Source organism: Gouania willdenowi, chromosome 14 (genome assembly GCF_900634775.1).
Source record: "Gouania willdenowi chromosome 14, fGouWil2.1, whole genome shotgun sequence".
Lineage (NCBI taxonomy): Eukaryota > Metazoa > Chordata > Actinopteri > Blenniiformes > Gobiesocidae > Gouania > Gouania willdenowi.
In genome coordinates, this window is record NC_041057.1 from 2562852 (window position 1) to 2576536 (window position 13685).

Below are 13685 nucleotides of genomic sequence, written 5' to 3' on the forward strand. Positions count from 1 at the left end.
CTCGTGTGTTTGTTGCTGTTTTCATTTATTTTTGTAGTCATCCTTTGTGTCTTTGGAGTCATTTTGTGTATTTCCGCTGTTGTTTTGTGTAATTTTTTTGTGCTTTTATGTGTGTTATGGGTTTGTTTTCATGCTGAGGGCCACATGTGGCCCCTGGAGCGCCAGTTGCTACATTTCCCTGTCAGAAGCTGATGTTTGTTCCAGAGTGGTATTCCATAAAGGTGGGTTATGTTCAAACTCTGAGTATGTTTGGGCTCAAATGAGGGAAACTCTGAGTATCTCATTCCAAAACGCGAGGTATGTTCTTCTCTGAGTATGTTACCATGGCAACATTGTCCGTGAACTAAACCTGGTCACTGGCAGGTTTTATTAAAGAAACCTTGGGTTTCTACCTGGCTCCGCCCACCTGAACACCTTTTCTGAACACTTTAATGAACCTTAACACTTTTCTCTGAAACACATTAGTAACATCACACACCACAGACGTGTTCACATCATTAATAATGTTGTGTTCATTTACTTTTTTTTTTTTTTTGTGCAAACGGTAGTTTTCTTTCTAACATTGTGGATGTAGATCATTAAGTAACAGACACTGAGGTTGATCTGCATTAAAACATCTACTGACGTCTGTAGTAAAGTTCACTGAATACAAACCTGTGGATAATATAAAGGAGGAGAATTATGAATTATGACACCACTCTTGGAAGAATAGGGTCACGGGTTCGCGTCCCGCTTCAGCCGTTTTTTTATGACATTTTTTGAGATAACTCTGGCGACAATATTAAATTAAAAATCAGTATAATGATGTAATATGAAGCGGTAGTCACTGTCTTTATAGCCAGTGTAACAGGAGAGCTCTCTATGCAGCCATCCTATGCTGCTGACACGTCTCCTCAGACACATTTTATTCATACTATTAATAAAGTGATGAAGCGACCAAAAAGTGTGACTAATTACGGGTGATTTAAGCCACTATAGTCACTGAAGTCACTTTAGAACAGGCTCATATTCCTCAAACACTGGCTTATTTCACCATTAGGGTGAATAAATCACTGTCTTCTGGGTGGTTACCATGGTAGTTCGTGTAACCTTTGATCCATTGATTATGGCTTTTCATCGCGTGTGCACGTCAGTAACCCAAGGTTTCTATACTCAGGGTTGATTGACCCACTTCATACCAGCTGTAATAGAATCAGATACCCAGAGTTTCCCATCGCTGGGTATGTTGACCCTCCTTTATGGATAGACTCAGAGTTTGTTGACCCTCCTTTATGGATAGACTCAGAGTTTGTTGACCCTCCTTTATGGAATACCCCTCAGTTCTTTCTGAGACGACGGACTCTACGGAGGAGGAGTGGCAGTCCATCGCCGACCTGGCCACGGCCTGCCGTAGCATCCTGGAGGCTTTGTCTCGAGAAGGTATCAGCACTGCTCCAAAAATGTCAACGTCTAATCTGAGGGGGGAGGGTTATGGGTTTTTGTGAATGTTGGACTAATTTTGTATATTTATGTTGTCTTTGTTTGTTTCTTGAGCTGTTTTGATTTTTTTGGTTTTTGTTGTATATATTTTTTTGTATTTTTGTTGTCAATTTGTATATTTTCCTGTCTTTTTGTGTGTTTATGTTGCAATTTTTTTGTTGTGTTTCTGGAGCTGTTTTGTGTTTTATGTCGTGTTATGTATTTTTCTTTTTTTTTTGTGTATTTTTTGTTGTTACTTTTGTGTGTGTTTTTAGACTCATTTTGTGTAGAATCTAAATGGTGTTTGCATGATGGATGCTGCTGGTTGGCCATATGATCATATTAGGAAATAAAAACCATTGATGCCAGTTTAGTTCCCCGTGCAGATCCGTCTGAAACACAGACAGGTTTTAACCTGGAGCTGATCCAGCAGCGCTGGGATGAATGTGAGTGCTCTGCGCTGTTCCAAACATCAATATTTGGCCTCATTATTGCTGAATGCGGGAAAGTCCCTGTGGAGTTAAAGTCTTTGAAAGCACCGTAGTCCTGGAGGGCTGTTACAGCAGCAGATTAATAGATATAGATTCACTGATGGAGGCAGTAGATTTCTGCCTTTTGTTACTTCCATTAAACAGCGTTTAACCTCTTCAGCCCCAACGGACCCGCCGGCGGGGGCAGCTCCAGCTTCTGTGACTCTCACAAATTTTAGTGTTGTAAAAAATGAATGAAATCACACATTTTATACCTCTCTGTAATCCTAAGATACTCAGCTACAACTGTATCCAACCCACATTCAGAACCAAAGACCACAGCACACACACCAGGCCATTATGTTCAAAGAGGGGAACAGTCGACAACTCTGCCAACTCAGCATTTTTCCGCTGCTGTGAGTCACAAAATAAACATAAAGCTCTATAACAAGAGCCTGTTTTCAAACTTATGGAAAACTTTGGCACAGTTGTAGCAAAGTGGGCTTCTGCCTGAACTTTTTTGTACAAAAACGTGTATCTTTTGCCTCATGTTAATTATTACTATTGTCAAACTTGCTGCAGTTGATGTCCATACATTAGTTCAATTATTTCTGCTTTTATAGTCTTCGATAATGAGAATTAGCTTCATATTTGATGTAAATCTCTAGGTTTTTTTGGGCAGACTACAGATTTCTGTATTTAAAACATCAGTTATTGTCAGTCAGTATCATATATTTACAAAATTTCACATCATCTGTTACCACTAAGGGTCCTACTTCAATCTGAAAAAAAAAAAACCATGTAGGTGATGTAGAAGCTTAGAAAACGTTACTTATTGGTATGGGATTTTTGGAGAAAAGTGTCTGGGGTTAAAATGTGGATGTGTCTTATTTTCACAGATAGAAAAGCTGGTGACCCCACCCAAGGTGATCAGACCGACGGAAAGCTGAGGGACTCCAAAGAAAGGTGAGTAAAGTTTAAAGCAGCTCATTCAGTTTGTTGCAAACTTTCCTTTTCTCTGCTTATTAAGAGTGGCTTTAATTATATCTTCGTTATTTCGTCCGACTATTTGAGTTAATGTTAAACGAGAGGTGGGAGTTTTTTATCACAGCACAAGCCACAGAACATGTGATCGTCTGATCCAGTGTTTTACTAAGATACTGTGTCGTTTCAGTCGTTATATTTCAATTTTAAAGCTTCATTTTTCACTGTAACCTGTACACATATCGTTTGTTTAAAAGTAGTGTAATAAAAAACAAATATGATAAATAATGATTATAATTGTGATCACAATATTGATTAAAAAATGATCATGATTATCATTTTGGCCATAATCGTGCATCCCTAGTGTTAATGTTTGTAAAGACAGACAGATTTCCTGTGATCAATGTGTAATTTTGTCACATGACAACATTTTGTGTGTGTGTGTGTGGTTGGAGCCATTTTTTTTATTTATGTTGTCTTTGTGTATTTCTGGAGCTGTTTTATGTTTTTGTTGGGGTTTTATATATTTTTCTGTCATTTTGTGTGTGAGATTTTTTATGTGTTTTGGAGCTGTTTTTTGTTGTTATTTTGTATATTTTTTCTGTCATTTGTGTATTTTTGTTGTCAATTTGTTGTATTTAAGTTGCTATTCTTTGTGCGTTGTGGACACATTTTGTGTATTTATGTTGCCTTTGTGAGTTTCTGGACCTGTTTTGTGTTTGTGTATATTGCTCTGTCTTTTTGTGTATAGTCACGTGAATATACAAGATAAGAGTTTACACATTTTTTAAAGATTAATTTCCAATTGATTAACCTGATATTGGATGGTGTTAATCTTTGTAAACACACGCAAATTTCATGTGATCAATATGTAATTTGTCACGCGACAAAAATTTTCTTTAGTTTTAATTAGTCGACAATGTATATATATATATATGTACATATTATATATAGAATTAAATAAAAATTATGAAATTATTAGTTATTGTCACCTAAAAAATGTGGTTGACAAAAACTGACAAAAACTTTTAGTCGACAAAATTAACACTGATCCAAGTGTCACATTATCAACATCCATGACATCATTCAGAATAATGATCAATCTGAGTGTTAATGCAGGAAACAACAAAGGCTTTGTGTTTTTGTATTTTTGTCATTTTGTTAGTTTTAGTTGTCATTGGTTTATTTTTCTGTGATTTTTGTGTAATTTTGTAAATTTTTTTCATAATTTTGTAAGTTTTGTTATTGTTTTGAGTGTTTTTGTTGTCATTATGTGGATTTTTGTTGTCATTTGGTTTATTTTCATGTATTTTTTGTTATCGTTTGTATTTATTTGTTGTCTTGTTGCTGTGATTTTGATTTTTTTTTTTTTTTTAGCATTTTGTGTCATTTTGCTTTTAATGTGTTTAATATTATTGTCATTTAGTGTGTCTTTTCTGTTTTTTTGTGTATTTTTCAGTAATTTATCGGTTTTTTGGACTTAATGCAGAAATGAGTCTGAATGGTATAAAATGAGTTCCTAAATGCTAGAATAGGGTCTAGTTTCTGCAGAGAAACAGATGGATGATGATTGATGATGATGATGATGATGATGATTATTATTTATTTTTAGCACAGACACAAAGATCTACAGATTTGATAGAATTTTAACAGTCAGGCATCACTTCTGGCTGTGAAGTGGATCTAAAAATACGTAATTTTTCTTTAAAACACTCAGAAAAAGCTCAGCAGGAGATCACTTGCTCTCCCCACAGGGTTGTAGAAATAGTCACTGTGCAGCGTTGGAGATGCATCATGGGAGGACGACGCTCACTGGGGATTATTAGCCTGTTTGACAGACGTTCCCGTCACTTTTTAATGATTCTTTGAGTGCTTCAGGCGTGATTTAAAGGCAGCAGAGGAACAGGCCGGACTGCATTTAAAGGGATCCTCCACTGTTTTTATAAATGATTAAAATAGACCTTTAAAATGTCCTTAATAGTAGATTTATATCAAACAAAACGCATTATTATTAACTTTCAATAATGGGGACAACTTTACCGTTTTAAAATTCAACAGCTTTTTAAATCATTTAGCAGCTTTTTAGATCATTTAGCAGCTTTTTTTAGATCATTTAGCAGCTTTTAGATCATTTAGCAGCTTTTTCAGTCAAATTAACAACTTGTGCTGCTTTAGTTGCTCTAAAAACAGGTAAAATTAAAGATGTCGTTGTAAATCTCTTTTGTTTACAGAAGAGGATAAAAAAAACAGTTGTGACCCGAAAAATTATTTGTGACCACAGGGGGCGACAGTTCCAACTCTGCGATTTGATAGTAGACAATGACGCAGAGAAGAAGAGCTCTCCGAAGGGACCTTTACTTTAGAGTAATCTGTTGAAGGACTCCCACCCAAGTAACTTCTATTCTCAGGGTTTGTGCATCTTCAACAGTACGTGATTTACTCGCCAACTTCAGCTACCAGAGCGTGTCAGCATACTGTTTAAGGGAGAGTAAAGGTCCTTAGAAGAGCTCTTCCTCTCCTTTAATTTTCCTCAAATTATTACATATTTTCCTCTTAATTAAATACAAATTAGTAACAAAATCTAGGAAATTTAAAGTGTACAGTAGATCTTGTTGGGACTGATATCTGTCACTTAATTCTTGGATATGGTCACTTTCTTACATATTGTGTGTTTTATGTACACATCGAAGTGTAAACTAGGGCACAATAATGTTAAAATGAGTCATTTTCTCGCCTAAAATCTGTGACCCACATGATCAAACTGTCTGTATTTGGTCCATGAAACTATAATGAGTTTTGATACCCCTGATCTAGACATTCTATCACCCGTTTCATTGTGAAAAATACCGTTATAATTGTATGATATTGTCCCAGAACGTGCATGTGAGGCGTTAACGTGTCATGTTGGCGCCTAATTTTAGATTAAGAGAGAAATATCAAACTGGTGAAGTTTGATTTTACCTTTTCAGAACGTGAATTCCATTTTTTTCCTGTACGTTTTCCACGATCACGGAAAAAACGGTGGCCCGACATTAGGGAAACAACAGCTCGAGCACAAAATGTAAGCAGTTATTTTCACAGATGTCATTGATTGTGATGTCCTGAACCAGAGGTGAACGTTAATGGATTACAATTACTCACGTTACTGTTAATTGAGTTGCTTTTATGGATCATTTTTTGAGTATATTCCAAAATCAAAACTCAAAACGCCCTCACTTTGTTGTTGTTCTTCTTCTTGTGTTCACTAGTTTAAAATCACTACGACTCTGTATTTCTGAACGGATCAGGCTGATATTTGCTAGCTATAATCTATGGATGTGTACGCATCACGCTCGGAGCCCAATTTTTGATATGGGGCCCCAAAAGAAAAAGAAAAAATGAAAGTCGATTTCTCATTTATTTGTGAGTTGGTGGTACCGAATCATTGGCATATACCAATATATGAATGGGTCCCATTACCTCGTACGTGTCATAGGGGCCCCATTTTTCAAATGATACTCCTCGTTAGCTTTGTTAGGTCAGAATGCAGTTGGTATGAATACTCTATGATATGATATGATGAGACGCTCGGAGCCATTTTTTAAAATGGGGCCCACCCCTTATTTCCGGTATTAAAAAATGTATGGGATCATAGTCGTGTGATATATAATTTCAAAGGTAATTCAACGTAGATCAATATTATGCTTTGTACAATTCAATTAGGGGCCCATCCCCCTTTGTTGGCAATTTCCATAAAGTCGTTTCTCATTTATTTGTGAATCAAATATTACGACAGTTGGTGGTACCGATTCATTGACACATACCAATATATGAATGGGGTCCATTACTCTATATGTGCCATGGGGGGCCAGGGACTGAATCTCGGGAACATGGTACGTGTAATTTGCTGAGGAGACGTTCCGCGGGCCCAGCAGTAGTTCTTCTGAACTTGTTAAAAGAAGTAATTTAGTACATTTCTACACCCAACCACTCCTATTTACTGTAGTAAATTATTATTATTATTTGTTTTAAAAGGATCAGGGGACATTGCTGAACTATTAAAAAATGAAATGACCAGACAACAATCAAATGATGAATGACATCATAGCCGACCAATCAGATTAAACGCCAAAAACAACATTGAATGCTGGTTATTTTCTCAGTTTTAGAGTTTATAATGTAGCTATACTTAGAGCCTGATCATGTTTGTATTTTAAATTTAATTAATTGGTGTTATTTTATTTAAAAATAATTATACATTTTGGGTTACATTAGGCGCTGAAGCCCCGCCCTCATGGTCCCTCTATTCCTCTGTTGCAGTGAGTCTCCAGGTCATCTGGAGGAGAAGGTGTCCCAGCTGGAGTTCATGCTAAAGAAGCTGCAGGACGACCTGCAAAAGGTGCTTTGACTTCCAAGAATGTCCTTTTTTTCCTGTTTTTTCTTCCTTTCCGTCTGTGTTCAAAGGAGTTTTTGGGTTGTTAAATCAGAAAGTAGAATGGTCAGGTAGGAGGAGTTATTTTAAGCTGCAGGAGGAAGACGTGGATGTGGGATCCTGTCATCATCCAACGCACCACGTCACAGCCCAATCATGCAGAGATGTATTTAATTATCTATTTATTTAAAAGCATTATGTACAGAAAACTATTTAGATTTTTTTTTTATTTAATACTCTGAGATTTTTTTTTTTTTTTTTTTTTTTTTTTTTACGTGTATGTTCTGAAGAGTCTTGTTCACATGTGCACATTTCCTGCTGAGCGTGAGTCCGTGTTGCTCTGTTGCTGTTTGTTTTTGTGTTTTGTTTATTTTTATTTGACCCTGTTGCTTTCTCAGAATGCTGTACGGCGTGATTCTCAACACAAAGTTTGACTGTATTTGCAGAAGCTCCAGGCCACATCTCACCCTCCTTACTAAAACAGGCACTTTTGACCTTTTACGTAAAACTTTGTGTTCAGAATATTCCTCTTTTTCTCTTGTCAATACTGTACATGTGTCTCTTTCTCTGTACACAAAGTCGTATATTACACACATTTTTTTTAAGTCCTCGATTAGGACTGCAACTATTGCTATTTCATGGCTAATAAAATCTAATGACTATTTTTTAATAATCAGACAATCACCTCTAAAGGATCAAGGATGTTAAACTAAATCGAACAGCTATTTTTTTTCAGATATAATACACAGTTTAGACCTCACAGATCAATAAATCAAAGATGATGTTCTTTAAGAAAAAGATTGAACAGGTTCAAATGCCACTTGAATGTAGTTTTCATCTCCACTGTACACACTCTGGGCCCCTGCCAGATGCCTTCAAGAAACTAAAGAATATTTTTGTAACAATTTGAGCACATTGTTTGTTTATTTTTCTGGCAACTACACCAAACTTTACCATATTTGTACTATTTTTGTCATTTTTTCTTACATTATTTTTGCTACATTATTCCCATTTCTGACATTTCTAAATCACATTTCAATGCTTTTTCTGCACATTTTTTCCACTTTCAAGACATGTTCAGCACTTATAAACCCTTTCCACCACTTTTCACCTAATGTTACATTTGTGACCCATTATTGTCACTTTTAACCTCTTGTAACCCATATTTCATGAATATTTTTGCCAATTTAAACACATTCACCATTTGTCATGTCCATTATTTGCCAGTTTTAAATTAATTGTTCAAGTATTGACACTTTGAACCCTTTTTATCAATTTTTCAGTCCATTTTTGGCCAATTTAATTTACAACTGTTAACTAGTGTATGTGGTTTTTAAAATCCCATTTCATCACCTTTTCCACCATTTTTGGTCCAATTTTGACCCATTTTATTTCTGATTAAAACGAGGGTTTAACATTGTTAAGATGACTGTTACTACGGCCCAAATAACAATACTAACTTTCCCAAACTTTTAAGCGGCAATTTGAACCCTTTTACATCTTTTTTTTCAAGCAAATGATCTTCTATTTATTGATCTATAAGGCATAAATGTAAAGAGCTACAGTTACCATGTAGAATTTGCTTGCTTTTCTGTTTCCATCATTTTAGTTTTGCTAAAAAATACTCATTTAGACGTCATGGTTTAATGGAAATGAGCTTTAGTTGCAGCCACTTGTCCTTGTTGTAAATGATGGAAGTGCTTCTCTCTGCAGCACTAACGCACTGAATGAATAAATGAAATGCAACAGTGAAAAGTCAGCACATGCTTCCTTGTGTTTAATGAAATCATTGTTGGACACGTCTATCCGTGCATCTCCACCTCGTCCTTTCCATCTTCTCGTTTGCTTTTTCGAGCGTGGCTCCTCCCCTTCCGCCTGCCTCCTGCAACAGCCATCTGAGCGACAGCTTTTGTTTTTGTTTGTGTGCCGATGTGTTTCAGGAGCAGGGAAGACAAGGCGGTGCTGCAGGCCGAGGTGCAGAGCCTCAGGCAGAACAACCAGCGGCTGCAGGAAGAGTCTCAGAGCACGGTGGCACACCTCATCAAAGTCACCGAGCTGCTGTGTAACGTCAACAAGCCCTGTTAGCTTCACCACACACACACACACACACACACACACACACACACACACACACACACACACACACCACACACACACACACACACACACACACACACACACACACACACTCCTGCACTTGAGGTACAATTTAGAAAAGTGAACTCACACCTGTGCACCTTAAAGTCTGCGCCGCCTGTGAGCGAATATGCAAAATCCTTTCATGAAAGTTCCCCAAAAAAAGTGTGTGCGCGCGTGTGTTCGAACAAGGGTTGGGGTCAATTACTTTATAAAATTACAATCACACTTTATATTATCCATGTTCAATTACAACTCAATTGCAAATATTTTTTATCCCCCGAAAGTCAATTTCGTTCTCGATTACTAAAGTTTATTTGCAATTAATCACAAATACTGAGTCTAAATAACCCCATAAAAATGATTTTTCCTCGTGTTATCATCTTTTGTGATGACTCAGTGTTTTTCAACCTTGGGGTTGCCAGATACCTTCAAGGAACTAAAATTTTCTCTTTTTTTTTTTTAAACAATTTGAGGCCATTTTTGCAAAGTTTTTGCCATTTTTACCAGTTTTAATCACTTTTTCTTGCCAAATCTTTTCTCCTTTTAATACATTTTTGCACCTTACTTACATTTCTGACACTTCATCACATTTCAATGCATTTTCTGCATTTTTTTTCTACTTTCAAAACATGTTCAGCCATTATAAACCCTTTCAACCATTTTTACACCTAATGTCACATATGTTGACCCATTATTGTCACTTTTAACCTATTTTTTTTTAACCATATTTAATGCTTATTTTTGCCAATTTAAGCACATTCACTATTTTTTGTGCCCATTATTTGCCAGTTTAAACTAATTGTTCCAATATTGACACTTTGAACCATTTTTTTTTGGAGCAATTTGAGCCCATTTTTGCTTATTTTTAATCCCTTTTTACTACTTTTCCCACCTAATGTCATATATGTTGACCCATTATTGTCACTTTTAACCTTTATCCATCATTTTTTATGCTTACTTTTGTCAGTTTAACCATATTCACAATTGGCCAGTTTAACTTAATTGCTCCTCTTTCCTAATTTCTGCTACTTTTAAATTAGTTTTAAGCCAATATTGATACTTTCCACCCTATTTGTCCACTCTAATTTGCAACTTTTTATCAATTTCTGTGGTTTTTTAAAATCCCATTTCACCACCTTTTCCACCATTTTTGGTCACTTTGAACCCATTTTATTAGTGATTAAAACCAGGATTTCCATCTTTAAGATGACTATATAATAATAATAAACGTTCCTGGATAACAGTAGATCTTATTCAGATGAATAAATAAATGTGGTTATCACAGATTCATAGAACAATAGACCATCATTTTACTGACTTTATGGATGGACCCCAAAAATCTCTCCCCTTTATTCCCCCTATAGATGGTCCTGTTTCCACATGACTGTTCTTCAATGTTCATGTCTGTGTTCAACCACATTCAGCTACAGTGGGGGTCCCCGGGCTCTGGGACCTTTATTTTGGCGGGTCGTGGATTGTAAAAGTTGAGAACCCCTAAATTGACCCCAACCCTGGTACTGTGGATTTTGACGACTGAACACTGACTAGCATGTGAGGTTGTGTCGTGAAAAAGACCAAAAGTGTACATAGGCATATCTATAAATATTAGCTATAATAATAATATATGTGTGTGAGCTGTGGTGATGCTGTCCTGATTGTTGGTTTGTGAGGAAAAAAGAAAAGGTGGTGGTGATGATTTCCAGGCCATGGAATGGATGGACTTGTCATTAGTCGTTAGTACTGTATTATAGGAACAGGAGAGATGGAAATGTACCAAGACGTAAACTTGAAGTGAGCATGCTGGTGTGAAAGAGGTTCAACGACACATTTACTACAGCTTCCTTTTCCTCTAACTTTCCTATTGTAGCAGCCGCACTGTAGGGGGCGCTCTCCTACTGGACAGTGAGAGGCCAAAGAGCTTTAGGAGAACACAACTCCTGAAGCTCATCAAAAGGAACAGAGAATATTGTATTTAATTCAGTTTTTTGTGCTCGGTGGACGTCGTTGCTGATGCTTTCCACCTCTGTTTGTGTGTTTTCTGTCATCTTTGCACTTTTATTTCTTTGTGGAATCAAAAACAAACTGCACAGGCTTGTGTTCGGCATGATGTGACGAAGGTGGATAAATACGACTCCACCTGATCAATAATCAACCCTTTGTTCCTCTCAGTGCCATGTCAACGCCAACGTGGCAGCTCGGCAAAATCCCACAAAACTCTCAGAAAAAAAGGGAAAGCCAAACGTCACGTGGACTCTTGTACAAACTTGTTTTTTTGTAATTTGCTTTTACGGTCACTGTGAATACCAGGTACTACCAGCAGGAGAAGAGGATCAAAATATGAATATACCTGCTGCATAAGATGATATGCTATGAATAGAATAATGAATCTAAAGTTGACGAGCGTGTGAAGATACTGTATTATACAGCTGAGTTACTTCCTGTGTTTTCATTGTTTTCTGATGTGGAAAACTGTTTGAGCATCGACTCAAAATCAGTGATATCAACCATTAGCTCGATGCAATTTTCATTTTTAGAAAATACGTCTGGGACTAATACTTTTTAAATGTACCCACTGATATATCAAGTGTTTTTTACTTAATAAAGCAGAAAAATCCTACCTTTCTACTTTACCTTTTCCTTTCCACTCCGTTACCATCAACCGTATCCATGGAAACCCCAGAACAACTTTTTAATGTCAATGTTTAAAAAGGCAACAAAGGACATTAGAACAGGAACCATTGAGTTGTCACTCCACTCCGTTACCACAAAAAGGCAATGGAGTGGAGTGACCTTCATCATTCAACCTCATGTTAAACAAACATTAGGAAGAATTCAGCATTTAAACTCTACTAGTACTCACATTTAGAGTACATGTACTCAACTTTAATGTAGTAGTGCTCGAGTACACTGTACTAGCCAAGCAAACCACTAGTAAGCCTTTATGCTAATTAGGTGGCGAGGAAAAGCAATTTCAGGCTTGCCATTGGCTTTTCAGAGACCAATCAGAGAGCTGGATTTGGTAATAATCCCTCCTACTAGTATTAAGTCTACTAGTGAATCTTTGGGCTTTACTAGTACTACTAGTGATATATTGAGTGTACTAGTAGAACAACCTCACTAGAATTCTGTGTTACGAGTAGAACTAGTGAAAACTCAATGCTTTCCTAGTACTAGTAGTAACACGACCGTGTGTACTAGTAGTAACACGACCGTGTGTACTAGTAGTAACACGACCGTGTGTACTAGTAGTAACACGACCGTGTGTACTAGTAGTAGATGATTTTACTTTACTAGTATTATCTACTCGTACCTCAAACCTAGTAAATCTAGCAGCCTGTTATTAGTCTACTAGTAGTAGACTAGTAACTAGTAGTAGAAGTAGACTAGTAACTACTAGTAGTAGAAGTAGACTAGTAACTACTGGTAGTAGACTAGTAACTACTAGTAGTAGACTAGTAACTACTGGTAGTAGACTAGTAACTACTGGTAGTAGACTAGTAACTACTGGTTGTAGACTAGTAACTACTGGTAGTAGACTAGTAACTACTGGTAGTAGACTAGTAACTACTGGTAGTAGACTAGTAACTACTGGTTGTAGACTAGTAACTACTGGTTGTAGACTAGTAACTACTGGTAGTAGACTAGTAACTACTGGTTGTAGACTAGTAACTACTGGTAGGACTAGTAACTACTGGTAGTAGACTAGTAACTACTGGTAGTAGACTAGTAACTACTGGTTGGTGTAGACTAGTAACTACTGGTTGTAGACTAGTAACTACTGGTAGTAGACTAGTAACTACTGGTAGTAGACTAGTAACTACTGGTAGTAGACTAGTAACTACTGGTTGTAGACTAGTAACTACTGGTTGTAGACTAGTAACTACTGGTAGTAGACTAGTAACTACTGGTAGTAGACTAGTAACTACTGGTAGTAGTAGCTGAACTTTGGTTGATATTACTGGTTTAGACGTTAATGTTGAAACAGTTTCTGCTGCTGTTTCACGTCCACATGCTGAAGCCTCTGCTCTGACACCCTGACCCTGTGTTGTGTGTAGATTATAGGAGGAGGTTGGTGAAGCTGTGTGTGTGTGTGTGTGTGTACACGCATAAAGATGTAACTTATTACTCCCGATAATGTGGATTCCTCCTGTAGCCGTTTGGAGATGAAAATGTGAATGAAGTCAGGGACGAGAACGATGGACTTTGTCAGTGTGGATTCATAT

The 13685-nt window shown here is 36.9% G+C and overlaps 1 protein-coding gene across 4 annotated transcripts in view; it reads left to right on the forward strand.

Moving 5' to 3' along the window:
* The window catches only part of sipa1 (signal-induced proliferation-associated 1), a 51628-nt gene extending 41614 nt beyond the window's left edge, over positions 1 to 10014 (forward strand). For 2 of the 4 annotated variants that reach the window (XM_028466803.1, XM_028466805.1), the window contains exons 13-16: positions 1321 to 1419; positions 2828 to 2894; positions 7212 to 7290; positions 9264 to 9503. In XM_028466803.1, coding sequence (XP_028322604.1) covers positions 1321 to 1419; positions 2828 to 2894; positions 7212 to 7290; positions 9264 to 9389 — 371 coding nt within the window. In that variant the 3' untranslated portion in view covers positions 9390 to 9503. Of the gene's footprint in view, positions 1 to 1320; positions 1420 to 2827; positions 2895 to 7211; positions 7291 to 9263 lie in introns of all 4 variants that reach the window. The other 2 variants (XM_028466804.1, XM_028466806.1) reach the window with 2 other exon arrangements.
* The last annotated feature ends 3671 nt before the right edge of the window (positions 10015 to 13685 follow it).